Consider the following 27,984-nt stretch of genomic DNA (forward strand, 5'->3'; position numbering starts at 1 on the left):
GCAATTCAACATATTTATGGAAAATGCGTGTAAAATATATTATTATATTATATATATTGGATTTTTTCACCAAATAAATAAAACCTCATTAAGAGTTGCACACCAATTCTTATTGAGTCCTTTTAATTTTTATTTATTTTTATATACACGGATCATGTTAAATATTTATAATATTAGGTCACTGAATCAATAATTATAACAGATTTAACTTTAATGTTAGTGTTAAAAATTAGTATTACATTGTGCTCAATGTGTGCTCTAGTTAGTTGTTACTATGTTATAATCAAGATCTCAACTTTTTTTCCTTGTATATATCGTAGTCGCTAGCTCTTCTTTTGACCTTCTCATGACATAGTCAAATTTCTGAATATTTATCCAAAGTTCAACACTTTTTCTCTCTCTTGGGGTACTTTGGCTTTTGCTCTATCTTATTCAATCTATATCCATGGCTGCTCATTACTTCTTGAGGTTGATATAATTTATTTTTTTTACTATAGTTCTTTGCTGATTACATGAAGTATTTGATTGATATTCTTGTGTTTTTTTAGAGTTTTTATTTCAAGTTTAGTTCTAGCTACTTAGATGGTATTTTGGGTTCATCTTGTATTCTTGATTTGCTAAGCTTGAACAAGTTCTTGATTTTAGTATTTTTGGACTAATTTGGAGTTGATAAAAGGAGGGGTTTGACTTTTTGGGTTTTGGAATCAAGATCTTGTTGAATTTTTGAAGGGGCATTATGTTAAAAATAAGATCTTGATGTTGAAAGTGGAGGGGTTAATAAAGAGAGAGTGAGGAATTGAAAGCAGTAAGAGTTTGTACTAAATGGGGAACACTTGTGTTGGACCAAGTATTTCTAAAAATGGTATCTTTCAGTCAGTTTCAGCTGCAATGTGGCGAACTCGGGTGCCAGATGATTCTGGTTCCACCACTAATGATGATAGTGCCAGAGGTGAAACAGCAGAATCTGGAAAGGACCCTGATTTGGTTGTCCAAAGTAAGCCACCAGAACAGATAACAATGCCCAAGTCTGAGCAGAAGGAAGAGGAACTGGCGAAAAAGGAAGAGGGACCGGAAAAGCCTAAGAAGCCGGTACAGATGAAGAGGGTAGGTAGTGCAGGCCTTAGGATTGATTCTGTATTACAGAAGAAAACTGGCAGCTTAAAGGAGTTTTTCAGTATAGGAAAGAAATTAGGACAAGGACAATTCGGAACTACGTTTAAATGTGTCGAAAAGGCAACAGGGAAGGAGTACGCATGCAAATCGATTGCTAAGAGGAAATTGTTGACAGATGATGATGTGGAAGATGTTAGAAGGGAAATTCAGATAATGCACCACTTGGCGGGGCATCCAAATGTTATATCGATAAAAGGGGCTTATGAGGATGCTGTCGCTGTTCATGTCGTTATGGAATATTGTGCTGGAGGTGAGCTTTTCGATAGGATTATTCAGCGCGGGCACTATACAGAAAGAAAAGCAGCTGAGCTCACCAGGACTATTGTTGGAGTTCTAGAAGCTTGTCATTCTCTGGGCGTCATGCATCGTGATCTTAAGCCTGAAAATTTTCTTTTTGTTAATCAGAAGGAGGATTCACTACTCAAAACAATTGACTTTGGATTGTCAATTTTCTTCAAACCAGGTACTTCATTCGATTAGTTTGTATTTACCTTAGTGGAAGCTGCTTTAAGATGCTTTCTGAATTAATGAGTGTAATGACCATGAAATTTATTACTCCTATATAAAAGATGACCTATGAGAACTGACCTGTATTGTCCAAGAATTTTGCATGTTTGTCCCGGCATTCTTGGTGCAGATTCTATCGAACTCTGTCCATGACTTTGTTATTGATTTAGATGCATTCGACTCAGCATTTGCACTCAAATTGTATTGAACTCTTATTGATAAACCTCCTGTATACCATCTTACGCAATTTGAATCACTTTCTCCTGTATGCTATGTTCATTAGTTGTAATGTTTAATATCACGAAACAACTCATTAAGTAATGTATCGTTTTTCAGGTGACAGATTTAATGATGTTGTTGGCAGTCCTTACTATGTTGCACCAGAAGTTCTCAAAAAACGCTATGGTCCCGAAGCTGATGTTTGGAGTGCTGGTGTGATTGTGTACATTTTATTAAGTGGAGTACCTCCTTTCTGGGCTGGTGAGTTTCCAAAGTTATCAACTTTAATATCCAAAAAGAAAATTGGGGTTGTGTTTTTCCCAGAAAGGAGAGTACAGTGAAAACGGAAAGTAGAAAAGGTTTTTGCAGAAACCAAATACTGCTCTTCAGATGATATCTTATCTTTTCGTACGATTTCTCTTTACTAATATATACTATCATACAGAAAATGAACAAGGAATATTCGAAGAAGTCCTACATGGTGATCTCGACTTCTCATCAGATCCATGGCCTAGTATTTCAGAAGATGCAAAAGACTTAGTCAGGAGAATGCTTGTTCGAGATCCCAAAAAACGTTTAACTGCTCATGAAGTCTTGTGTAAGTATTTTCATCATTGTTCGTAATGCTAAATGGTTTTACATCTCTACTTGGTAATTCACAGATGCTGGATTAAAGCTTCTATGTTGGTATTTCATAATTGATCGTCTTATTGTGTACATTGTAGCCTTGTGGTTTAATTTTTGTATCCCCTAAAATCCTATGAGTATGAACATAATCCTTCCCATTGCAAACATTTCTCTTGAGATGACGAATTTGGATAAAAGTTAGGAGTAATGTTGAAACCTTTGCAGGCCATCGTTGGGTTCAAGTTGATGGTGTGGCTCCAGATAAGCCTCTGGATTCTGCAGTTCTGAGTCGAATGAAACAATTTTCTGCAATGAACAAGCTCAAGAAAATGGCTTTGAGAGTGAGTCTATAGATTTACATACACGTCCAAGAATCAGACAAACTGTGGACTGAAACTAGTCCTCTAAATATTGTGAGTTACACCTCTGTTACAGGTCATCGCCGAAAGCCTATCTGAAGAAGAAATTGCTGGTCTGAAAGAAATGTTCAGGATGATAGATACAGACAATAGTGGTCAAATAACCTTTGAGGAGCTCAAAGTTGGATTAAAAAGAGTTGGCGCTAATCTCAAGGAGTCCGAGATCTATGATCTTATGCAGGCAGTAAGTATCAGAAAAAATTTCTATAGTTCTTTTTTTTTTTTTTTTTCCTTTTCTAATTCAAGCAATAAGTCTGATATCTATGTTTTAAAGAGAAATAGACGAGGTCGGACACCATCTGGACTAGTATTTCCTTCATCGAACTTCTTGTTCACGTCTTTTTGAAAATAAATTTCTTTATTGACTGTACTGAAATTCTGTTCTGTGAAGATATCCGAGATTTTTGTTGGTACATTATTGCATTAATCTAACTGATAAAATTGCACAATCCTTTAGTATCATCTCTTCTTCCTTTAAGTTCTCTGCCCCACTCCGCACCCAAATAGACATGCTCTTATTACCTTGTTATTTCAAGTGGAGCCCGGTAGATAATTCAAGTCTATGTCAAGCTAAAAAGCTTCATGGGTAGAATCATCTAAAGAAGTTAATTATACTTGGATAACATTTTGATTGCGCAAATAAGAATGAAGCAACATCATTTATGTTTGGGGGCATAGGTAGTGTGGGGATAATACTTTGAGCATTACTTTCCCAAACAACTATGGAATTTTTTGACATAAGGAGATGACCGTCCAACACGTTCGAAGATTACAAGATGGAGGATTCCAAAATATAATTAATGTACTCCACAAACAAAGTACACCACAGGATAGCCATGATGTATGGAGGCGGGGGCTGGGAATAATGGAATGTTCTCGGTTAAATCTTATTATTGAAAGATTTTGGAGGAGGTGGACTTTCTGTATAGTTCGATTTGGATCCGTAAGGTACCAAGAAAGGTAATAGTTCACTTTGAATAGCGAGGAAGAGGTAGGTTACTTATGTCAGCTAGTGCTTTATGTGCAAGGGTTCGGATGAAAATATCAATCATCTCCTCATCCATTGTTCAGTAGCATCAAGATTATTGTGGAAGATTCTTACATGGTTTGATTGCTAAAAGGTGAAGGGGACTATGTGAAGCTACTAATATTAGTAAACAACAACAAGCCCAGTGAAATCCCACAAGTGGGGTCCGGGGAGGGTGAAGTGTACGCAGACTTTACCCCTACCTAATGAAGGTAGAGAGGCTGTTTCCGAAAGACCCTCGGCTCAAAAGAAGTGAAAATGAAGCAATAAACAGACAGTAGCAATTGGAAAAAAGAAATTGTGCTCTTGAACTTACTTGCGGTCTAGTCGGTATGGCAAAAAAGAGTCAGACAGAATGATTTGGCACTTTTCACCCTCTTTTCTCTGTGTTGGTTCATATTCCCATGACATCCTTACATCTCATGTTCAACCAACAGCTAAATGATAGCAATCTCAAGTAACTCCCCATCTTGTCTGAAATTGCAGGCAGATGTTGATAACAGCGGCACAATTGATTATGGGGAATTTATAGCGGCAACATTACATTTTAACAAAATTGAAAGAGAAGATCATCTATTTGCTGCTTTCTCTTACTTTGATAAAGATGGCAGTGGCTACATTACTGCAGACGAGCTTCAACAAGCTTGTGAGGAATTTGGCATTGGGGACGTCCATCTGGAAGATATGATAAGAGACGCCGATCAGGACAATGTAAGTTTCATTTTTTAACTTTTATTTTTTTATATTTGGAACTACTTTCTAGCTAATAAATAGTGTGGTAGAAAGAAATAGATGAATCTATCTTTCAACCACAATATCTATCTATTAGAAACTGCCGATTTTACTCCACTCTCTTTTGGTACCAGACATACTTAACAAAAGATGTCCAAAGGTAGTATTGGTTGACATTTGTCGGAGATCTAATGGAAGTCATCGTTTAAGGATGAAGGAAAATGTCTTCGTTGTTGATTTAAATTGGGGTTAATAATGTCATTACCTATCTCTTATCATATAACGATGATGTTTATATGTGCAAGACGCTTCTTGAGTGTGTAATTTCATTCATGGTAAAATGTTGACCTCTCTTCACCTTAAATTTTCAGGATGGACGAATTGATTACAATGAGTTCGTTGCTATGATGCAAAAGGGAAATCCAGTGATTGGCGGTGGCAAGAAAGGTCTAGAACACAGTTTCAGCACCGGATTTAGAGAGGCTCTAAGACTTTAGAGCCTTTGCCTTTCGAGATTTTCTTTTTCTTTAGTTTGGTTGTCTTAATTTGCTTCATTTCCTATGTGGAAAAGTTTTTTGTTTTTAGGATTGTATAGTAGAAACTAGTGCTTGCCAAGCAGTAACCTTGCTTTTCCAATGCACTTCACATTTTTTCCAGTTTTGCAAAAAAATCCTTTTTTTCCCTCCCCAGCTTTAGCAGTGAACTTACTGAGTTATCATGTATAACTCTGGAGGTAAGGAGATTAGAATCTACCTTTTCGTAACCTTGTTTAGTTCCATCTTCTAGGATAGAGTTCATTTTTATGTTGCTCGGACTCTTCGAAAATGTCGGTGGGTGCGCGTCGGATCCTCCAAAAATAGTGCATTTTTGGAGGGTCCAACATAGGTACGGCAGTATTCTGGAGAGTCTGTGCAACATAGTTTCATTTGCTTCTGTGTCTATATGCTGCATGGCAAGAAACTTGTATCACATAATTTGCTAAGTTCTACTCAATTATTAGGGAGAGGTTACTGAGTTTACTGAATGTTGAGTGACAGTTTGAAGATGGAGGGTGCATGGATGTTTTGATATTATGGAATCCAAGAGGTATAACAACAACCCAGTATAATCTCACAAGTGGGGTATGGGGAGGGAGTGTGTACGCAGATTTTACCCCTACTATGAGGTAGAGAGACTTGTTTCCGAATAGACCCTCGACACAAGAAGATGAAATGCGACAATAGAATAATAACATAATTAGAAAGATAGTACTAGTGAGCCAAGAGTCAGAAAATATATCGAAAAAGCAATATTAATGCAGTGACAAGGTCCTAGAAAATAGTAGGAGCACTGACCGAGAGGTACCATTTTTGTAAAAACAAACCAGTTTTTTTCTACAGATTTGAAGTGGCAGTCCAAGTCGGAGAGGTTGAGAAATAGAACTATCTGATTTGATTCGTTCTTAATAGTCACGAGATGATCTTAAGTGATCCTTATGGCAACGGATGCTCTTATTACTCTGTTAGTCTTTGAAATATGAGAACTAGCTTCTAATAATGCATGTTTGCCCGTTCAAGATCTCTTGGAACATCAGTATTTGGTTCACACTATAGAATATCTCTATTATATGGGCAGCGTGTACAAAGCATTTCGTATTCACGTAGGGTCCGGAAAAGGGCCGCACCCTCTTGGGTGATGTAGACAACCTAACTTAATGCAAACATTAGTGGCTGCTTCCACACCTGGAACCAGTATCTTATGAGTTACTCGGAGACAACTTTATTATTGCTCCAAACCCCCCTTCTAGAATATCTCTATTTTCTATCAGAAAAACACTAGCTATTTAGTCTTTTCATAAGAATAAATTTTTATGTTGATCTAGGTGCCTTTTAGTTCAAATATTATTTAATTTTGGAATATGAAGAGAATTATTAAAAAAAAAATGTGCTATAGGAGAAATAAATTAGAAGACAGTGGTTTTCATTAGAAGAAATGACACCAGATAGCCACTCTAAATGGCTGCTATTTAGGAATTAGCAAGTGCGTCATGAATTTCAGTTTTTTGGTTTAAATTTTCAGAACAAAAATATTTTGAATTGTCCTGAAGTTAAGATTTTTTAGTTTAAAAATTCAGGACAAAATAAGTATTGGCTAATCTCTAAATAACATCTCGAAAATGGCTATCTGTGCACTTGCCCAAACCTATAATGCTACTCCTATTGAAACTAAATTATTTCCAACATATTTACTAGCAAGACACAAGCTATTCTACCGATTAGTAGCAAACTACAATATATTGAATATGTTTCCTTTCATATGATTTAGATTTATCTTTTTGAATATTTAATCTTCTATACACTTCATTCTTGAGTTCGAGCTTGGTTAATATATTTTCACTAGGTTAATATCTTTGTTTAGTTTCTTTTATGCTGCTGTAGAATAGTTGATGGATCTATACTCTCACCATCTCTAATATTTTCTTAATTCATCACCCTTTAAAGAGTAAAAATATCTAGAGAGTTTGCTAAGTCCTATAAAAATATATATGTTATTGCATTCTACTTCTACTAGTGACTTTTACATGACATTAAAAAAAATATCGAAAATTAACTGAACCGTACCGATACCAAAGAGAAACCGACATGATTTTGAGACGGTTTCGAAAAGTCTAATTTTGGTTATGCATAATAGAATAACCGAAAAATTGGTATGATACAAATATTAGAAAATAACCGTCCGAACCGAACCATTGACACCCCTAATCATTATATAATGAATGTTTAAAATTCTTGGCAAGTGGTAATTAAACAACAAAAAAAGATAATTAGGTAGCAAATACTAGGTGTGCAGAGAACCATAAAATATGTCTATACAAGTTTCAAATTCAGTAACGCAGTGGGGAACAAAGGGCCATTAGTGTTCCCATGCTTCAATTCCCACTCTTAAATCATTTCCTTTGCCTCTCTCTAGCAAATTCGAATAGATTTAAGTTATATATACTGGTAGTACATAATTTTTTTTTTATATTATTAATAAATTTTAATATGTCATTGCATATTAATTACTACTTTTATCAGATTATCAATTAATGTATATCAAAGATTTTTTGTTTGTTTGTAATTATCTAATAAGTGTTCTGATTGCATCGATATTTTTTACATCATCAATATATAGAAGTTAAATTCCATTGGAATGCCCCACCTTTCCCCAACAAAATAAGAAGTAAGAAAAGAAAAGAAAAGAAGCAAATGTTATTATAGCATGCATGATATAAACCACAGATAGTGGATTTGATGAAAAGAGAAAGTTTGTGGAAAGAAAAAGCTTGCCCAAATGGCTAAGTGTTTTATGTCTCACAAGCTCTACTACGTTAATGGACTTTGATAAGAACAATCAAATGTGGCCATATATCATGTCTCCTGCGCTATTGACTTGCTCTAAGTTGTTGCAATAACAAACCGAGTGAAATCTCACAAGTGAGGTCTGGGGAGGGTAGTATGTATGCAGACCTTACCCCTACATTGTGAAGATATAGAGAATGTTTCTGATAGATCCTCGGTTCAAGGATTGCTCTAGGTTGTTGGAGTCACAGAATATCACCCAAGGATGTAGTAGGATGATTGAAATTCTTCTTTCTTTAATACGAAGTCTCAAGTTTAATTCCTGAAAATGACGAACCTTTCACTAAGAGCACTTTGCCTCCTTTAGTCGATCTGATAGGTCTGAAATCCGAATTAGTCAGTTCAGTAAGTTTTGAATATCGAATGATTAATCCGGAAAAAAGGTTAGGAGTTGTGAGATTTCAACAAATAGCTAACAGAATGATGGATCAAAGAAGATAGTGAAATGTCCATTTCACTTTGTTTGTGGTTCTTGTGGATCAAGCTGTGCCATCATCAATCTGTAGCATTTGACTTGTGTATGCTATAAAATAAATAATCTAATTAAAAGTATTGGCAAATGTGGCATGCCAAGACAGACTATAATATAAGTAACTCATATCTTATTACTCGATTTAAATTAAACAAAAATGGTACCATTTGGTAGCACTAATTTTACAAGAATCCTTAAGAATATTTTGTATCTTTTTCCTCATTCAGTTTTAATTTATTGTCCTAGGTGGAGAAATTGTATATTCAAGGTGAAGTTCCATGTTTCTGTTTTTAAGGTTGCAAAAGGATAATAATATATAGATGCTAATAATCCTCTAATTAATGGTTGTTTTGAGATGGTAATTAACAACATAACTTTTATATATATATATATATATATATATATATATATATATATATATATATATATATATATATATATATATATATATTCTTTTTTCAGATTTTGTAACATTATATGCATATTGTATGGTACCCCTCTCCCCTCTCCGACCTGTTACCCCCACCCCACCCCATACCATTTTTTTTTTTTTTTTTTTTTGCATTTTTGAATTAGTCATCCTCGAAGTGAGGATTCATATAGCCGATCTCAACATGTTTGAGCCTAAGGCATATTTATTGTTGTATCTTTGCATGCATGCAGGGGCGAATTTATAGGTGTAATTATGGGGCATGTGAACTAGGTGTTTCTGTAAAATTAGATACTTTATGTACATATTTTCTAAAATTGGTATAATATTAACTATTGACACCCATGCTCCAAGAAAATTGAATGATGCACTTGCTTGAAAATTGAGTTATTTACCAAGAGGTATAGGGATCAATTTCCACTTACTACAGTTTTTCCTCCTTTTTTTAGTAGTGCACTCATGTACTAGAAATCCTAGATCCGCTTCTGCGCATGGTCAATCATTTTTCTCTTCGTATCTACTAATCATGACAGCAAAGCTTAATAACTTATAAAATAATGTATTAGTGATTAGCCTATTCTTTTCTGTAATACTAAGAAAATTAGTGAAAACCAAAATAACTAATTGGGGCACTATTGTCTTATGCTCTATCATATTTTAAATCGGTTAAGGCTTTATATATATGTATCTTTGACTTTGGACTTATACTTGGTTCTATATGTAAGATGGTAGTCACCATTCTGTTATAAATGTTGAAAAGCTTATAGAATTCAATGATTTAAATCTCGAAAAAGATTAGTAGTAAGAAATAAATGTTAACTAGATGTGAAGTGAACCATATAATTCAGGTGTGTTAGTAAAAGTTTCAAGTTGAGCAAAGCAATGGGGAACAATGGGCCATGACTGTTTTCCCATGCTTCAGTTCCAACTTCTAATAAATCATTTTCTTTGCCCCTCTATCTTACAAATTGGAAATAGAATATTCGTCTAGTGGTATCATCATGAGCGGAGTCAGGGGGTCGGGAGAGGTTCATCGAATCCCTTTCGCTGAAAAATTATACTATATATATAAGGTTAAAAACTATATATATATTAACTGTTAAATCTCTTTAATTTCTTTAGGAGTTTACGTTGTTTATTTTTTAAATTTTCGTAATAAAAATCCTGATTCTCCACTGAATATCATATTGATATATAAAAGAAAGCTTTAACGAAGGGATGGTTTATATATTCTTCTAACTAGACTGAGAAAAAGAAACAAGAGTCATTAGCATGATGTCAACTCCACGTACGTAGTGGTTTTCATGAAAAGAACAATTTTTATAGAAATGAAAAGATTGCTCGTAATTGTGTTTACTAGTTAAATTTTTGTACTAGTTATAACTTAAAGTAAAAACATAACATATAGTATAAATATATATTTTACATTTATTGGTTTGATGCGAAGAACGAATATGAATAATTTGTTTTACTATACATAGTGAACACTGATATGGTCAATTAATTAATAGGACTCTTATGTTTGCCATCGATTTCGGTCTATGTTATATTGACGGTTATCTGATAAAGTAAAAAAATATTATATGAGTTTCGAGTTAATTCTTCTAGATCATCGAATAAGATAAATAGTGAACGGTCAATTTTACTTTTCTTGTGCAACAAGTTGTGCTATCATCATATGTAGAAATTTGATTTGTTTTTGCTTGTGGTTACAATTGATAATGAACCGGTAATAACTTTGGTCCATTATTTATTTTAAGAAATTTATTAAATATGTATAAATTATTAATTTAGAACCCAATAGCTTAAAATTAAAGGACTAAAATGCTGAACTCATAAGCTTCTAATCCTAACTCCGTCTCTAAATATATATATATATATATATATATATATACACACATTAAAATATCAAAGCATATATAACATTTAATCTGAAAGGACTGCTGAAATTAAAAACCATTGTTCGATTGAATACTCGAGTGAACAATATATAGACTACAAACCCGTTTATTTGTCACTTCCTAATCCGAAAATATGAATATTTGACAAATTCAAAGTTGGTCTCATGAAATAATTAATTAATAAAATCTTATTTTTTAATTTTTAAAGGAAATGTGTTATTAGTAACATCAATCTATCATGATTCATGAGAAATTTGTTTGTATTTTTTGCAGATTATTAATAACTATTGTTGAGATATGAGTTTGCACAATCTGAATATTAAGCAATTGGAAAGGTAAATTAGATTCATGGCATATAAAGAACAAGTTCTGCATATGATTTTTCAAAGTTTATTTTCTTATCGACAGATCACAAGTCACAACTTTGTTCATGAGTAAATTGGCCTTTTAGGGTTACTCACCAATCGTGCCTATTTTATTAAATTTTTAAAACAAGCAATCTTTTGGAGAATATTTCTTTATCCTTTTTTTTTTGGTCCCTATATTCTTTATTGACGGCATGGAATTGATATGTTCTACGTAGAGAAAATCATTGAACAAAATAAATTTTCTTATTTTTATGTTTACATGGTAGATCGATGCTAATAGTCATATAATTCATCTTTAATCATATATTTCAACTTTGACTTTCGGCAAAATTAATTTATAACATAATCATATGTACTGTTCCAGTGTCACCTTCCCCACCCCTACCGAACCCCACATCATGCAAATGCCATTGATTTTCTTTTCTTTTTTCTTCTCCTTTTGAATAATCGTTATATTTTGTGGAGATGACACCGTGTAGCCACTATTAAGCATATTGTTTAAAATATATTTACAGTTTACAATGTATTTAAATATTAGCCAATTTCGCTCAAGTTTCATAACATGATGTCCTAGGGTTTAAATCTCAAAGCTCAAACTTCAGGACATCGTGTCCTAAAGTTCGAAAATTGTGTCCACAAGTTCGAATCTTATGTCCTGTATTTTAAATTAGTAGTTCAAAAATTCATGATACTTAGTCATGAAGTATGGGTGAATTGACTAATTTTTAAAGGAAATTTTACCTCCTATAGCAAAGGTATACATCCTATTTATTATAAATCAAAATTATTTTAAAATATTATTTTCTATAGCTACCTTTTATATTTTATAGAAAAATAAGTATTTATGGTATATACTATCATTGAGGCATGAAATAAGACATGAAATACGCTATTTATGTTTTTCCTCTCTCTTAGACAACTCGACATACCTATTTTTAAGGTGATTGTCGTTACTGTATTCATGAATACATGGCGCGAATATATGTGAATACATGCGCATACAATTGGACTGCCCTAATTTTAGGCGCTTTTTACTGCTGTATTTACGAATACAGCAGCGCAAATACATGTGAATACATGCGCATAGAGCTGGACTGCCCTGATTTTAGGCGCTTTTGTGATGACCCAAAATGTCATCTTTAAATTTAATAAGTAATTCTATGTTCTAAGACATCGAAAAGTATCATTTAATATTCTTAGACTTGCGTGCGCAGTCCGTATAATTTTTCGGAAAGTTTTTATGTGAAAAATACATTAAAATGGGAAATAGAGCTTTAAAACTCAACTAAGTTGACTTTGGTCAACCTTTTGAGCAAACAGACCCGGATCAGTATTTTGTAAATTCTGGTAGGTCCGTATCATAATTTGGGACTTGGGCGTATGCCCGAAATCGAATTCCGAGGTCCCTAGCCCGAGTTATGGAATTTTGATGAAACAATAAAAGCTTAATGATTTCTAAGAAATTACTGATGTTGGATTTATTGATATCGGGTCCGTATTTTAGTTTCGGAGCCCGGTATAGGTCCACTATAATATTTATGACTTGTCTGCCGAATTTGGTGAGAATCAGAGTTGATTTGACGTGATTCGGACGTCCGGTTGTAAAAATATAAGTTTTAAAGTTTTCTTGAAAACTTCCTTTGATTTGGTGTCTGATTCGTAGTTCTAGGTGTTATATTGGCGATTCGATCACGCGAGCAAGTTCGTATGATATTTTAGAACTTGTGTGCATGTTTGGTTTGGAGCCCCGAGGGTTCGGGTGAGTTTCGGATAGGCTACGGGATAATTTCGGACTTAGGAAATCTGGTTTTCTGCAGACTTCAGGCTTCTGGTGTGTTCTTCTTCGCGTTCGCGAAGGTACTCTCGCGAACGCAAAGAGCAAATTAGGCTGGCACGTTTGGTGCTTCGCGTTCGCGACATAGTGACCGCGTTCGCGAAGGCTTGAGGTTCAAAGCTTCGCTTTTGCGATAGAATCCTCGCGTTCGCGAAGGGAAAGAGACTGGCCAGGAAAATTAGCCTTCGCGTTCGCGAAGGCCAAGCCAGGCATGCATCGCATTCGCGAAGAGTAGAATTTGACAGCACATAATTGTGCTTCGCGAACGCGAGGAACTGACCGCGTTCGCGAAGGGTAAAAATCCCAGAAACAAAACTTAAGTTTTGGAAATGGGGTTTCTACCCATTTTTAATTCTTTCCCATTGTTGAGCTCGGGTAAAGCGATATTTGGGCCATTTTTATGGGAAAACATTGGGGTAAGTGTTCCTTATCCTATATTGATTATATTTCATGATTTCATACTCAATTATATCATGAATCCGTGAATTTATGGAAGAAAAATCAGATTTTTATAAAATCTTCCAAAAACAAAAATTTAAGATTTGAAGGTCCATTTGATATCGGAATTGAACAAATTTGGTATGGTTGAACTCGTATCGGAATGGGTGTTCGAATTTCATGAGTTTTTCTGGGATTTGAGACGTGGGTCCCACTGTAAAATATTTTAATGAATTTCTGATTTTTATCCAAAAAATTTGTAAATTCATATGGAATTAATTCTTATGATTCATATTGAATATATCGAATTATTTTTGAATAGATTTGAAGCTTTCTGAGGTAAATTTAAAAGGAAAAGTTGTGGTTGAATAATTGATTTGGAATTTACAAAGCGAGGTAAGTGTCGTGGTTAACCTTGACTTGAGGGAATAGAACCCTTAAATTATTTGTTATGTGAAATGCATGTGAACGACGTATAGGTGAGGTGACGAGTGTCTATACGTCGTCAAATTAATTATTTGCATAATTACTTGAAAAATCATAAATTATTTTAAATCATGAATTAATTATTATAATAATTATTTCTCTCCTATTATTTACCAAATATTAATTCTTGAATTACTGCATTAATTGTTACATACTACTTGAATTATGTGTCTTAATTGTTATTTGACATTTAGCATATTAAATATTAAACTGCCTATTTTCTCCCTGATTTCTATAATAATTTGCTATTTGACATTGTCTGTTTCATGATTAAATCATAATTTTTGTATGCTTGTTGTCTTATAATTTCATATTAATTATTGCATTTATTTGAAAAATTCCTTCTATAAGAATTGGTAAATGAATATACTGGAGGAGCGGGTTGCACGCCACAACAGAACTAATTGAAATGAATATATTGGAGGATCGGGTTGCACGCCGCAACAGACTTATTAAAAGTCCATATTGGAGGATGGGGTTGCACGCCGCAACATACATATTTAAAAGTCGACATACATATATATATGTATATATATATTGGGGGATCGGGTTGCACGACGCAACAGACTTGAATAAAATGAATATATTGGAGGAGCGAGTTGCACGCCGCAACAGAACTGAATGTGAATATATTGTGAGAGCGGGTTGAACGCTGCAACAGAACTGAATGTGAATATATTGTGAGAGCGGGTTGTACGCTGCAACAGAATTGAATGTGAATATATTGTGAGAGCGGGTTGCACGTTGCAACTAAATTGATGGAAATGATAATTGGTTATGACTGCTGAGTTGACTATAATTATTATAAATGAGTTACCTGATTTATTTTTATTATTGTTGTTATTTCTAGTATTGCGTACATATAATGTAAGTGACTTGCCTTAGCCTCGTTACTACTTCGTCGAGGTTAGGCTTAGCACTTACCAGTACATGGGGTCGGTTGTACTGATACTACACTCTGTACTTCTTGTGCAGATTTTGGAGTTGGTCCCAGCTGCGTACCGTAGACTTGCTCGGATTTCAGCTACTCAGAGGAGACTTGAGGTATAACTGCACGACGTTGCAGTTCTGAAGTCCCCGTCTACTTTACTTTAGCTGTGTGTTTGTTTTCAGACAGCTTTATTTTATTCAGACCTTTATTTGTATTTATTCTAGAAGCTCGTGCACTTGTGACACCAATTCTGGGATGGTATTTAGACACTGTTATTTTTATGAATTATTAACTATATTTCAAACTTTGCTTCCACCTTTGTTTCCTTGATTATTAATAATATAAAAATTATTTTAAAAATAGATAATATTATTCTAACGTTGGCTTGCCTAACAAGTGAAATGTAAAGCGTTATCACGGTCCAAAGGTGAGAATTTCGTGTTGTGACAGTTGGTATCAGAGCACTAGGTTACACAGGTCTCACGAGTCATGAGCAAGCTTAGTAGAGTCTGAAGGATCGGTACAGAGACGTCTGTACTTATCTCTCATAGGCTATGAAGTTTACGAACAATATCACTCATTTCTTATTCTGACGTGCGATTTTATTCTATCATCGATGATTGAACCATTCTACTCTTATTCTCTCGCAGATGGTGAGAATACGTAATAACTTTATAGATGGACAGGGACCAGAACCCCCGATGGCAACTATGGCCAGGGGTAGAGGTCGAGGTCGAGGTCATGCTAGGGGCCGAGGCAGAGGACGAGGTAGAGCTCAGTCCAGAGCTCGAGCAACTGCACCTGTTGAAGAACCTCAAATAGACCTTAAGGAGGAGGTCCCAGTTCAGAATGTACCGGTTGGACCAGTTCAGATCCCATAAGGACTCATAGCCACTCTAGTGCTTCAGGACGCTCTAGTCCGATTGGTGAGTCTTATGTAGGGTGTGGCCCAGAATGGTATATTTCTAGTGGCACCAGCCATTATAGGTTGGGGTAGGAGCACAAACTCCCACTACTCCCGCTCCGGAGCAGATGGCTCCCCAAAATCAGGCTCCAGCAGCCCCGCCAGTTGGGGTAGTTCAGCCAGTTGTTGCGGCACAGATCGGTGATAGACACGCTATGTCTTTTGAGGCCTTATTGAGACTGGATAAGTTTACCAAGCTCTTTCCAGTTCACTTCAGTGGTATACCTTCGGAGGACCCACATGATTATATTGAACGCTGCCATGAGGTGCTACGGAACATGGGTATAGTTGAGACCAATGGAGTTGATTTTTCTGTATTCCAGATGACAGGTTCCGCCAAGAGGTGGTGGAGAGATTACACATTTACACGACCAGTCGGATCACCTGTACTTACCTGGGAGCAGTTCTCTCAGCTATTTCTAGAGAAGTTCCTCCTTATCACACTGAGAGAAGAATTCCGCAAGCAATTTGAGCGTCTACAACAGGGCAGTATAACTGTTACTCAGTATGAGTCCCGTTTTGTGAATTTGGCCCGTCATGCTCTCCTTTTACTACCTACGGAGGGAGAGAGAGTGAGGAGGTTCATTGAGGGACTCACTCACCCTATCAGACTTCAAATGGCCAAGGAGACCGGAAATGAGATTTCTTTTCAGGCGGATGCTAATGTCGCAAGGAGGATCGAGATGGTTCTTGCACAGGAAGGAGGGCAGAGGTCCTATAAGAGGCCTCGTCAGTTAGGTGGTTACAATGATGCCTCGTCTGGAGGCAGGGGTAATTTTGGTATGGGTCATCCTCCCAAACCGTTTCATTTAGCACTTCATGTATCTCCAGTGATTCAGGGAGTCATGGTCCTATTATGCCTTACTCTAGGAAGCCAGTATTCAGTGCACATTCAGCTCCTATCAGTGCACCACCACTCCAGAGTTACTACAGTGGTTATCCGGCCCATTTGGGCCAGCTTCAGCAGCCACGGCATCAGGATGGGTGTTATGAGTGTGGGAACATTGGTCACATCAGGAGGTATTGCCCTAGATTGGCGAGTAACATATCTCTGCAAGATTCTCATGCCATCATACCAACACCGATTGATTCACCGCCTGCTCAGCCAGCTAGAGGTAGGGGTCATGCAGCTAGAGGTGGAGGTCATACCATTAGAGGTAGAGGTCAGGCCATTAGAGGAGGAGGCCAGCCAGTTAGAGGCCGTCCCAGAGATGCAGTTCTAAGTGGTAGGGCCCAGCCCTAATTTTATGCTTTTCCAGCTAGGCCTGAGGCCGAGTCATCTGATGCTGTGAATACAGGTATTATTCTAGTTTACCATAGAGATGCTTCAGTTCTATTTGTTCTAGGATCTACTTATTCCTATGTATCATCCTATTTTGCTTCATATTTGGTTGTGCCTTGTGATTCTCTGAGTGCTTCTGTGTGTGTATCTACACTGGTGGGAGACTCTGTTGTAGTAGATCATGTCTACCGTTCGTGTGTGGTTACTATTGGTAATCTTGAAACTAGTGTGGATCTTCTACTTCTTGATATGGTAGATTTTGATGTTATCTTGGGTATGGATTGGCTGTCTCCTTATCATGCTATATTGGACTGTCATGCCAAGACAGTGACCCTAGCTATGTCGGGGTTACCTCGGTTAGAGTGGAAAGGAACTCTTGGCCATTCTGCCAGTAGGGTTATTTCTTAGATGAAAGCTCGGCGTATGGTAGAGAAAGGGTGTCTAGCCTATTTGGCTTATATTCATGATCCCAGTGCGGATGTCCTTTCTATGGACTCAGTACCAGTTGTTCGTGAATTTTCAGAAGTATTTTCTGCAGATTTTCTGGGGATGCCACCCGACAGAGATATTGACTTCTGTATTGATTTGGCTCCGGGCACTCAACCCATTTCTATTCCATCATACCGTATGGCCCTACCAGAGTTGAAAGAATTGAAAGAGAAGTTACAAGACTTTCTTGATCAGGGATTCATTAGACCTAGTGTCTCACCCTGGGGTGCACCAGTATTATTTGTAAAGAAGAAAGATGGCTCGATGCAGATGTATATATACTATCGGCAGTTGAACAAGGCCACTATCAAAAACAAATATCCGCTGCCAAGAATTAATGACTTATTTGATCAGCTTCAGGGTGCTAAGGTATTTTCGAAAATTGATTTGAGATCTGGTTACCATCAATTGAAGATTAGGGCATTTGATGTCCCTAAGAAAGCTTTTCGGACTCAGTATGGGCATTACAAGTTCCTAGTGATGTCATTTGGGTTGACAAATGCTATAGCAGCATTTATGGATTTGATGAATCAGGTGTTCAAGCCTTATTTAGATTCTTTTTTGGTTGTATTCATTGATGATATCATGATTTCCTCCAGCAGTCGAGAGGAGCATGAGCAGCATCTTTGAAGTGTGCTTCACATCTTGAAGAATAATCAGTTATATGCCAAAATTTTAAAATGCGAGTTTTGGTTAGACTCAGTTGCCTTTTTGGGGCATGTTATATCGGAAGAAGGCATAAAGGTGTATCCTAAGAAGATAGAGGCTATTCAGAATTGGCCAAGATCTACTTCGGTTACAGAGATCCGGAGTTTCTTGGGTTTGGCAGGTTATTATCATCGGTTCGTGGAAGGGTTTTCATCTATAGAAAGCCCATTGACCAGACTAACCCAGAAGGGTGTCCCATTCAGATGGTTGGACGAGTGTGAGATGAGCTTTCAGAAGCTCAAGGCCGCTTTGATTACGGCGCCAGTGTTGGTATTACCCACAGGTTCAGGATCGTATACGGTATATTATGACGCATCTCACATTGGGCTTGGTGCAGTATTAATGCAAGATGGCAAGGTAATTGCATATGCGTCGCGGCAGTTGAAAGTTCACGAGAAGAATTATCCTATTCATGACTTAGAATTGGCAGCCATTGTTCATGCGCTGAAGATTTGGAGGCATTACCTCTACAGTGTCTCGTGTGAGGTATTTACTGATCATCGTAGCCTCCAATATATGTTCAAATAAAAGGATCTTAATTTGAGGCAGAGAAGATGGTTGGAGTTGTTGAAAGACTATGATATCACCATTTTGTATCACCCCAGAAAGGCCAATGTGGTGGCCGATGCTTTGAGTAGAAAGGCTGTGAGTATGGGCAGTCTTGCGTATATTCCGGTTGGTGAGAGGCCATTAGCTGCAGATGTTCAGACTTTGGCTAATCAGTTCGTGAGGTTAGATATTTTATAATCCAGTCAGTTTCTAGCTTGCACAATCGCTCGGTCTTCTTTATATGAGCGCATCAGAGAGAGGCAGTATGATGATCCTCATTTACTTGTCCTTAAGGACACGGTACAGCACAGTGATGCCAAACAAGTTGCTGTGGGGGAAGATGGAGTTCTGTGAATGCAGGGCCGTATTTGTGTGCCTAATGTGGATGGGCTTCGTGAATTAATTCTTGAAAAGGCACACAGTTCCAGCTATTTTATTCATCCAGGTACCGCTAAAATGTATCAAGATTTGCGACAACATTATTGGTGGAGGAGAATGAAAAAGGATATAGTTGCACATGTAGCTCGGTGTCTGAATTGTCAGCAAGTTAAGTACAAGGATCAGAGACCTGGTGGTTTGCTTCAGAAGTTAGAAATTCCTGAGTGGAAGTGGGAGCGTATCACTATGGATTTTGTTGTGGACTCCCACGGACTCAGAAAAAATTTAACGCAGTTTGGGTCATCATGGACAGGTTGACCAACTCAGCACATTTCATTCCAGTGGTTGTTACCTATTCTTCAGAGAGGTTAGCTGAAATTTACATTCGTGAGATTGTCCGCCTTCACGGTATGCCAGTGTCTATTATTTCAGATCGAGGTACGCAGTTTACCTCACATTTCTGGAGGGCTGTACAGCGTGAGTTAGGCACGTGGGTGGAGTTGAGTACAACATTTCATCCATAGACAGATGGACAGTTAGAGTGCACTATTCAGATATTGGAAGATATGCTCCGCGCTTGTGTTATAGACTTTGGAGGTTCTTGGGATCATTTCTTACCACTTGCAGAGTTTGCTTATAATAATAGCTACCAGTCGAGCATTCAGATGGCTCCATATGAGGCATTATATGGAAGGCGATGCCGATCACCAGTTGGTTGGTTTGAACTGGGAGAGGCTCGGTTGTTGGGTACCGATTTGGTACAGGATGCCTTGGATAAGGTCAAGATTATTCAGGATCGACTTCGCACAGCTCAGTCTAGGCAAAAGAGTTATGCCGACCGTAAAGTTCATGATATTGCATACATGGTTAGAGAATAAATATTGCTCCGGGTTTCACCTATGAAAGGTGTAATGAGGTTTGGAAAGAAGGGCAAGTTGAGCCCTAGGTATATCGGACCCTTTGAAATTATTGAAAGGGTGGGTGAAGTAGCCTAAAGGCTTGCATTACTGCCTAGTTTATCAGCGGTTCATCCGATGTTCCATGTGTCTATGCTCCGAAAATATTATTGTGATTCGTCCTATGTGTTAGATTTCAACTCAGTCCAATTGGACAAAGATTTGACTTACGAGGAAGAGCCGGTGGCTATTCTAGCCCGGCAGGTCCGACAGTTGAGGTCTAAGAGTTATTCTTCAGTTTGGGTGTAATGGAGAGGTCAGCCGGTAGAGGCATCTACCTGGGAGTCCGATTCGGACATGCGGAGTAAATATCCACTCCTTTTCTCCAGCTCAGGTACTTTTTCTAACTCCGTTCGAGGACGAACGTTTGTTTTAGAGGTGGAGAGTGTGATGACCCAAAATGTCATCTTTAAATTTAATAAGTAATTTTGTATTCTAAGACCTCAAAAAACACCATTTATCATTCATCTACTTGCGTGCACAGTCCGTACAATTTTCCGAAAAGTGTTTATGTGAAAAATGCATTAAAATGGGAAATAGAGCTTTAAAACTCAACTAAGTTGACTTTGGTCAACATTTTGAGCAAACAGACCCAGATCAGTATTTTGAAAATTCTGATAGGTCCGTATCGTGATTTGGGACTTGGGCGTATGCCCGGAATCGAATTCCGAGGTCCCTAGCCCAAGTTATGGAATTTTGATAAAATATTAAAAGCTTGAAAGCTTAATAATTTCTAAGAAATTAATGATGTTGGATTTATTGACCTCGGGTCCATATTTTGGTTCCGGAGTCCGGTATAGGTCCACTATAATATTTATGACTTGTCTGCCGAATTTGGTGAGAATCAGAGTTGATTTGACGTGATTCGGACGTCCGGTTGTAAAAATATAAGTTTTAAAGTTTTCTTAAAAACTTCCTTTGATTTGATGTTCGATTCATAGTTCTAGGTGTTATTTTGGCGATTTGATCGCGCGAGCAAGTTCGTATGATATTTTAGAACTTGTGTGCATGTTTGGTTTGGATGATTTCAGACTTAGGAAATCTGATTTTCTGCAAACTTCAGGCTTCTGGTGTGTTCTTCTTCGCGTTCGCGAAGGTACTCTCGCGAACACGAAGAGCAAATTGGGCTGGCACGTTTTGTGCTTCGCGTTCGCGACATAGTGACCGCGTTCGCGAAGGTTTGAGGTACAAATCTTCGCCTTCGCGATAGAAGCCTCGCGTTCGCGAAGGGAAAGAGACTAGCCAGAAAAATTAGCTTTCGCGTTCGCGAAGAGTAAAATTTGACAGCACATAATTGTGCTTCGCGAACGCGAGGCACTGACCGCGTTCGCGAAGGGTAAAAATTCCAGAAACAGAACTTAAGTTCTGGAAATGGGGTTTCGACCCATTTTCAATTCTTTCCCATTTTTGAGCTCGGGTATGGCGATATTTGGGCGATTTTCACGGAAAAACATTGGGGTAAGTGTTCATTATCCTATATTGATTATATTTCATGATTCCATACTCATTTATATCATGAATCCGTGAATTTATGGAAGAAAAATTAGTTTTTTATAAAATCTTCCAAAAACAAAAATTTAAGATTTGAAGGTCCATTTGATATCGGAATTGGACAAATTTGGTATGGTTGAACTCGTATCGGAACGCGTGTTCGGATTTTGCTAGTTTTTTCGGGATTTGAGACGTGGGTCCCACTGTCGAATATTTTAATGAATTTTGAATTTTTATCCGGAACATTTGTAAATTCATATGGAATTAATTCCTATGATTCGTATTGAATATATCAAATTGTTTGTGAATAGATTTGAAGCTTTCGGAGGCAAATTTAAAAGGAAAAGCTATGGTTTTATAATTGATTTGGAATTTACAAAGCAAGGTAAGTGTCGTGGTTAACCTTGACTTGAGGGAATATAACCCTTAAATTATTTGTTATGTGAAATGCATGTGAACGACGTATAGGTGAGGTGACGAGTGTCTATACGTCGTCAAATTAATTATTTGCATGATTACTTAAAAATCATAAATTATTTTAAATCATTAATTGTTACATGCTACTTGAATTATGTGTCTTAATTGTTATTTGACATTTAGCATATTAAATATTAAACTGCCTATTTTCTCCCTGATTTCTATAATAATTTGCTATTTAACATTGTCTGTTTCATGATTAAATCATAATTTTTGTATGCTTGTTCTCTTATAATTTCATATTAATTATTGCATTTATTAGGAAAATTCCTTCTATAAGAATTGGTAAATGAATATACTGGAGGAGCGGGTTGCACGCTGCAACAGAATTGATTGAAATGAATATATTGGAGGATCGGGTTGCACGCCGCAACAGACTTATTAAAAGTCCATATTGGAGGATCGGGTTGCACGCCGCAACATACTTATTTAAAAGTCGACATACATATATATATGTATATATATATTGGGGGATCGGGTTGCACGACGCAACAGACTTGAATAAAATGAATATATTGGAGGAGCGAGTTGCACGCCGCAACAGAACTGAATGTGAATATATTGTGAGAGCGGGTTGCACGCTGTAACAGAACTGAATGTGAATATATTGTGAGAGCGGGTTGCACGCTGCAACAGAATTGAATGTGAATATATTGTGAGAGCGGGTTGCACGTTGCAACTGAATTGATGGAAATGATAATTGGTTATGACTGCTGAGTTGACTACAATTATTATAAATGAGTTACCTAATTTATTTTTATTATTGTTGTTGTTTCTAGTATTGCGTACAGGTAATGTAAGTGATCCGCCTTAGCCTCGTCACTACTTCGTCGAGGTTAGGCTCAGCACTTACCAGTACATGGGGTCGGTTGTACTGATTCTACATTCTGCACTTCTTGTGCAGATTTTGGAATTGGTCTCAGCGGCGTACCGTAGACTTGCTCGGATTTTAGCTACTCAGAGGAGACTTGAGGTATAACTGCACGGCGTTCGCAGTTCTGAAATCCCCGTCTACTTTACTTTAGCCGTGTGTTTGTTTCAAGACAGCTTTATTTTATTCAGACCTTTATTTGTATTTATTCTAGAAGCTCGTGCACTTGTGACACCAATTCTAGGATGGTATTTAGACACCGTTATTTTTTTTATTTTTGGATTATTCACTATATTACAAACTTTGCTTCCGCCTTTGTTTCCTTGATTATTAATAATATAAAAATTATTTTAAAAATAGATAATATTATTCTAACGTTGGCTTGCTTAGCAAGTGAAATGTTAGGCGCCATCACCGTCCGAAGGTGGGAATTTCGGGTCATGACAGCTTTTTGCTACTGTATTCATGAATACAACAACGCAAATACATGTGAATACATGCACGTACAACTGGACTGCCCTGATTTTAGGCGCTTTTTGCTGTTGTATTCATTAATACAACAACGTAAATACATGTGAATACATGCGCGTACAGCTGGACTGCCCTGATTTTAGGCGCTTTTTGCTGCTGTATTCATGAATACATGGCGCGAATACATGTGAATACATGTGCGTATAGCTGGACTACCCTGATTTTTTGGCATTTTTTGCTGTTATATTCATGAATACAGCAGCGCGAATGCAATGAATACACTACCGTAACAACTGAATAGTAGCTATAGGAAGTAATTATATATATATGGTAGATATAGGAAGTAAATAGCCACTAGTGGTTTCTGAAAATTTTTTATTTTTAAATATACTAGTTAACTTAACCGCGCGCATAAAATAATTCATAGTACAAAATATAAATAGATATATGTAATGTAAGATATATATACCACGGAAATCAAAACTCAATCGTATTATAAAATACATATGAAAAATTAAAATAAAGAAACAAGTCCAAATTAAAGCATCACAAAGTTTGTAGCTTTGTAGTAACAAATTACTCGAGGAGCAATCCTCTTCATAATACGTAGAGGTGATGTATATTAACAATTAATACTCCATTAATTATCATAAAACTAATATTTATTGAAGACCTTTGGTCTTATGTATCTCCTCTCATATTTTTATTTAAATATTACTTATCAATAATATTAATTAGTGTAAAGCAAAAAAAGTAAATATCTATTGAAGACCTTTGGTCTTATGTAACTCCTCTCACCTTTCATTATTATTTAAATGTTATTCAAAACTAATATTTATTAGAAAATGTATTAGATTAGATAGTAGTAAAACTTATGAACTTTAACAAATTGTCTTCCATTAAATAAAAAGAAAATATGAAATGAAAAGGGTAGAAATTAAAAAAAAAAGGAAGTGAGAATGAAGTGACATTGGAAGTTATGGAGTCCCTTTGTTTATCTTTTTCTTCTCCTAATTCTTTGCAAAATTTCCTTTGCTTCTTCTATTCATAACACTCATCCTATAATTTGAAAAACATAATTAACTCATCAAAATAAAAAAATAGAAAACTTCCAAGTACCTAAGAAGCAAAAGGTTCGAAAAAAGAGAAGGAGAAAACTTATTTTATGTGCACTTATAGTAACGTCGAAATGTTCCTTCTTAATCGTTTCCTCTTATGAACATTGCAAGAGCAATATACTTCCGTTCTAACACTGCTTATTCTTAAAATTCAAAATAAATAATGAAATATAGAAGAGAAAATAAAATACTATAACTTAGTTGGATCAAATAAATAAAAGAAAGTAAAAAGCCAAAACTCATCTTGTTTCTAATTCTTTATAGTGTCGAATATCTTGGAGAGATAAAGGATCCTGTTACCAAAAAAATGAAAAGAAAAAAAAAGGAACAAATTCATTAAAGGGAGGTGGATGTAGGAAGAGTATATTAATAAGTAACATCTTATAAATATATACTCAAAGAAGGCCACACATGGAGAAAAAAATGCAAAGTCTAGCAAATAAGAACAAAAAGAAAGCCATTCTACATCCAACAAAAGAATTCACAAGAGTGTGATCTTCACGTTGATTTTATAGCTTTGCAAACAAAATAATAACATGAAAGATGCTGCTAATATGATAATCTCGTGGATTTGTTGTCTGGCTTTTAGGCTTGTGAATCGTGATACATATAAGCATAGATATAGGAATACATACAATCATGTCATTAACTTACACATTAAAGTTTTGGAGGTTATGAATGTAAAAGGCATAAAAACTTAAGAATATTAATACAAATAGAAATTATGATAATGAATTCGAAAACTGATAGTCTTCATTTTCTTAAATGCCTTTCCCTTTAATTGAGCAATCAATGTAGATAGTAATTGATTTTTTAATAGTGTCTTAATTTTGCAGCAAATATTTTGAGGGAAATATAAGAGAAAAAGGCCAAAAAATTGACAAAAAATATAAATACCAATGATGGCCAAAGAGAGGTACCACCTCACTTTTCTATTGCCCACTTATATATATATATATATATATATATATATATATATATATATATATATATATATATATATATATATATATATATTGTAAATTGTGAATATATTGTTAGTAGCGAGGTTAAAAGTGACCCTTATATTTTCCATGGCCAGCCCTTTTCCTATTTGTTTAATTTCAACTGATCACTACTTAATCATAATAAGGTGAAGCTGATTAGTGGTTAATATTCTTACTACGACTTCTGATCGAGACAATGAAGAGTTCAACATGTCTTTTTATTTAATTTCCTTGGGCGGATTAGGCACAAGATTTAGGAAAGAGAAATATTACGTTGTTCGCATGAACTCGTTGGGTCTACGATATATAGCTTGTTTGGCCAAATTTTTTTCTTGGCCAAAAATATTTCTTTCTTTTTTTTTTGTTTGTGAAAAGTGTCTTTTGTATTTGTCCAAACTTTTAAAAAAAAAAAAGTGTTTTGAGTAGAAACCGAAACAGTTTTTGAAAAGTAGAAAAAAAATAGTTTCTTCTGAGAATCACTTTTTTGAAAAGCAATTTTGAAAAAAATACACTTAGAAGCATCTTTTAAAAGTTTGGTCAAACATTAATTGCTGCTCAAAAGTGATTTTCAAATTGATTAGTCAAACACAAACTGCTTCTCACCAAAAGTAATTTTTTGAAAAGCACTTTTGAAAAAAACACTTCTCAAAATAAACATATTTTTCCAGCTTAGCCAAAATTGCCAATCGTCGATAACCTTCATCATCGTCTCTCCCGATAACTTCAATTGTTGCTGAGAAGAAAGGATTTAGTGAGAATTAACACTTATATGTGCACGAAATGAGATGTATCATTTACTTCTGAGCTACTGCTTAATATTGCAGTATAAGTAGATCTATGAGAACTATAGTCAAATCTTTTTTAACAGTTTCGTTTGTTTATTTTTTTTGGAATGCTATAATAGTGAAGTAATGTTATAAAGAATAATGGTTACAGAAAAGTGTACTAGCGTTATATTACATTTAAAAAAAGTTGGAATTCTAATACCGTTCAATTTCTCCCCACCAATGATGATGATTACTTAGTCAACGAATCAATAAGTAAATAAATAAGTAAAATTTGTACCAACCATTTAACATTTAAAAGGCATGGGTGATGTTGGAAAGTTTACAAGAGAAAAGGTGTGGCAGAGAGTAAATGTGACACTGAGAATACTACATTCTAACCACTACCACTAGCTATCAATTCATCACATGAAAATGATATAAACTTTGATCCACACATTAGTTTGATATATGTCACACATTCTATTGTCATCTTCTTTAATTTGCTGTGGATTGTGATTAATATTATGCACATCTATTTAGAATGGCAACACACTTACAGTCACCACCCCTTAAATTTGTTTGACCTTTCTATTTATATTTACGAACACTTAAAATTGGGCCAATACCTATTGCACATCTTAACTCCTCTAACAACTTGTTTGGATGGTTTTTATGTATGATATATCGTTTCATAATGTATGGTAAAATATTATATTATATTGTATTATATCGTTTTAATATATACAATATTTAATTGGATAGATTGTATTATTTGCCGTCGTTTCATGATGTCATGCACCAACAATATAAAGAATAAACTTGCAATATTATTAAAAAAAGATAAGGTACGAGGTAGAATTATTATATAAAAAGTAGGGTAAAGATAAAATATAATTATTTAATAATAAGAAAGGGCAAGATGAGAGAAAAAAAATAAGGGTAACGACGTGACCACATCAAATTGGTCGTTTCATAAAGTGGCACTTTTCGTCGAGAAATTTAACGATTCGATACAATAAATTAAATTTAAATAATAATTAAAATAAATATTATATTTCAAGTAACAATACGATACAATACAACATGCTGTAACAACCATCCAAACAAGCTGTAAAAGTGTTTTATTAAACACATCTATGACAACTTATATATGTTAGGGTTTACTCTTCTATATGTAAACAATGTCATCCCTCTTGTAGATCTCAAAGTTATATATGTCAGGCAAAATACATAGTTTACCCATCGACCTTGCAACGAAAATTCCTTGACACACCTCTCGTTCACAAAAAATCTTTTACACACTCAACCTTTCAGAAGTGTGTCTAAGACACACCACTTTTGTGCTTGACCAATTTTTCAAATAACGTGAAAGTCACGCCCTAATAGGGTCGTGACATGTGTCATTGACCTTAAAAAGGAAAAAAAAAATATTAGAACCCATCTTCTTCATCTTCCCATTTTCTATCTTACCATTATTGGCGCCACCATAGTTGTTTGTGAGAAAGTTTCCAACAATACTAAAATTCAACCACA

At 35.7% G+C, this 27,984-nt stretch overlaps 1 protein-coding gene across 2 annotated transcripts; it reads left to right on the forward strand.

The window, feature by feature from the left end:
* Positions 1-253: 253 nt before the first annotated feature.
* LOC104108354 (calcium-dependent protein kinase 1-like) lies at positions 254-5,360 on the forward strand. 2 transcript variants are annotated; one of them, XR_011415273.1, is made up of 8 exons: positions 254-1,636; positions 2,017-2,160; positions 2,345-2,497; positions 2,752-2,867; positions 2,962-3,129; positions 4,459-4,683; positions 4,839-4,919; positions 5,074-5,119. XR_011415273.1 is itself a non-coding variant. In XM_009617367.4 (7 exons), exons 1-7 carry the CDS (start codon positions 823-825, stop codon positions 5,199-5,201), a joined length of 1,746 nt encoding a protein of 581 aa, XP_009615662.1. In that variant the 5' UTR covers positions 254-822; the 3' UTR covers positions 5,202-5,360. The 2 variants fall into 2 exon arrangements, 1 of the variants encoding a protein (XP_009615662.1); XM_009617367.4 differs by lacking the exon at positions 4,839-4,919 and having other exon boundaries at positions 5,076-5,360.
* The last annotated feature ends 22,624 nt before the right edge of the window (positions 5,361-27,984 follow it).

The sequence above is a fragment of the Nicotiana tomentosiformis genome, chromosome 4 (assembly GCF_000390325.3).
Source record: "Nicotiana tomentosiformis chromosome 4, ASM39032v3, whole genome shotgun sequence".
Classification (NCBI taxonomy): domain Eukaryota; kingdom Viridiplantae; phylum Streptophyta; class Magnoliopsida; order Solanales; family Solanaceae; genus Nicotiana; species Nicotiana tomentosiformis.

Excerpts from the sequence above, each read along its gene's own strand:
- LOC104108354 (XM_009617367.4), top strand. The coding sequence starts at position 823 with ATGGGGAACACTTGTGTTGGACCAAGTATTTCTAAAAATGGTATCTTT. Across the intron at positions 1,637-2,016 it reads GTCAATTTTCTTCAAACCAG|GTGACAGATTTAATGATGTT; the intron begins GTACTTCATTCG and ends ATCGTTTTTCAG. Across the intron at positions 3,130-4,458 it reads TCTATGATCTTATGCAGGCA|GCAGATGTTGATAACAGCGG; the intron begins GTAAGTATCAGA and ends CTGAAATTGCAG.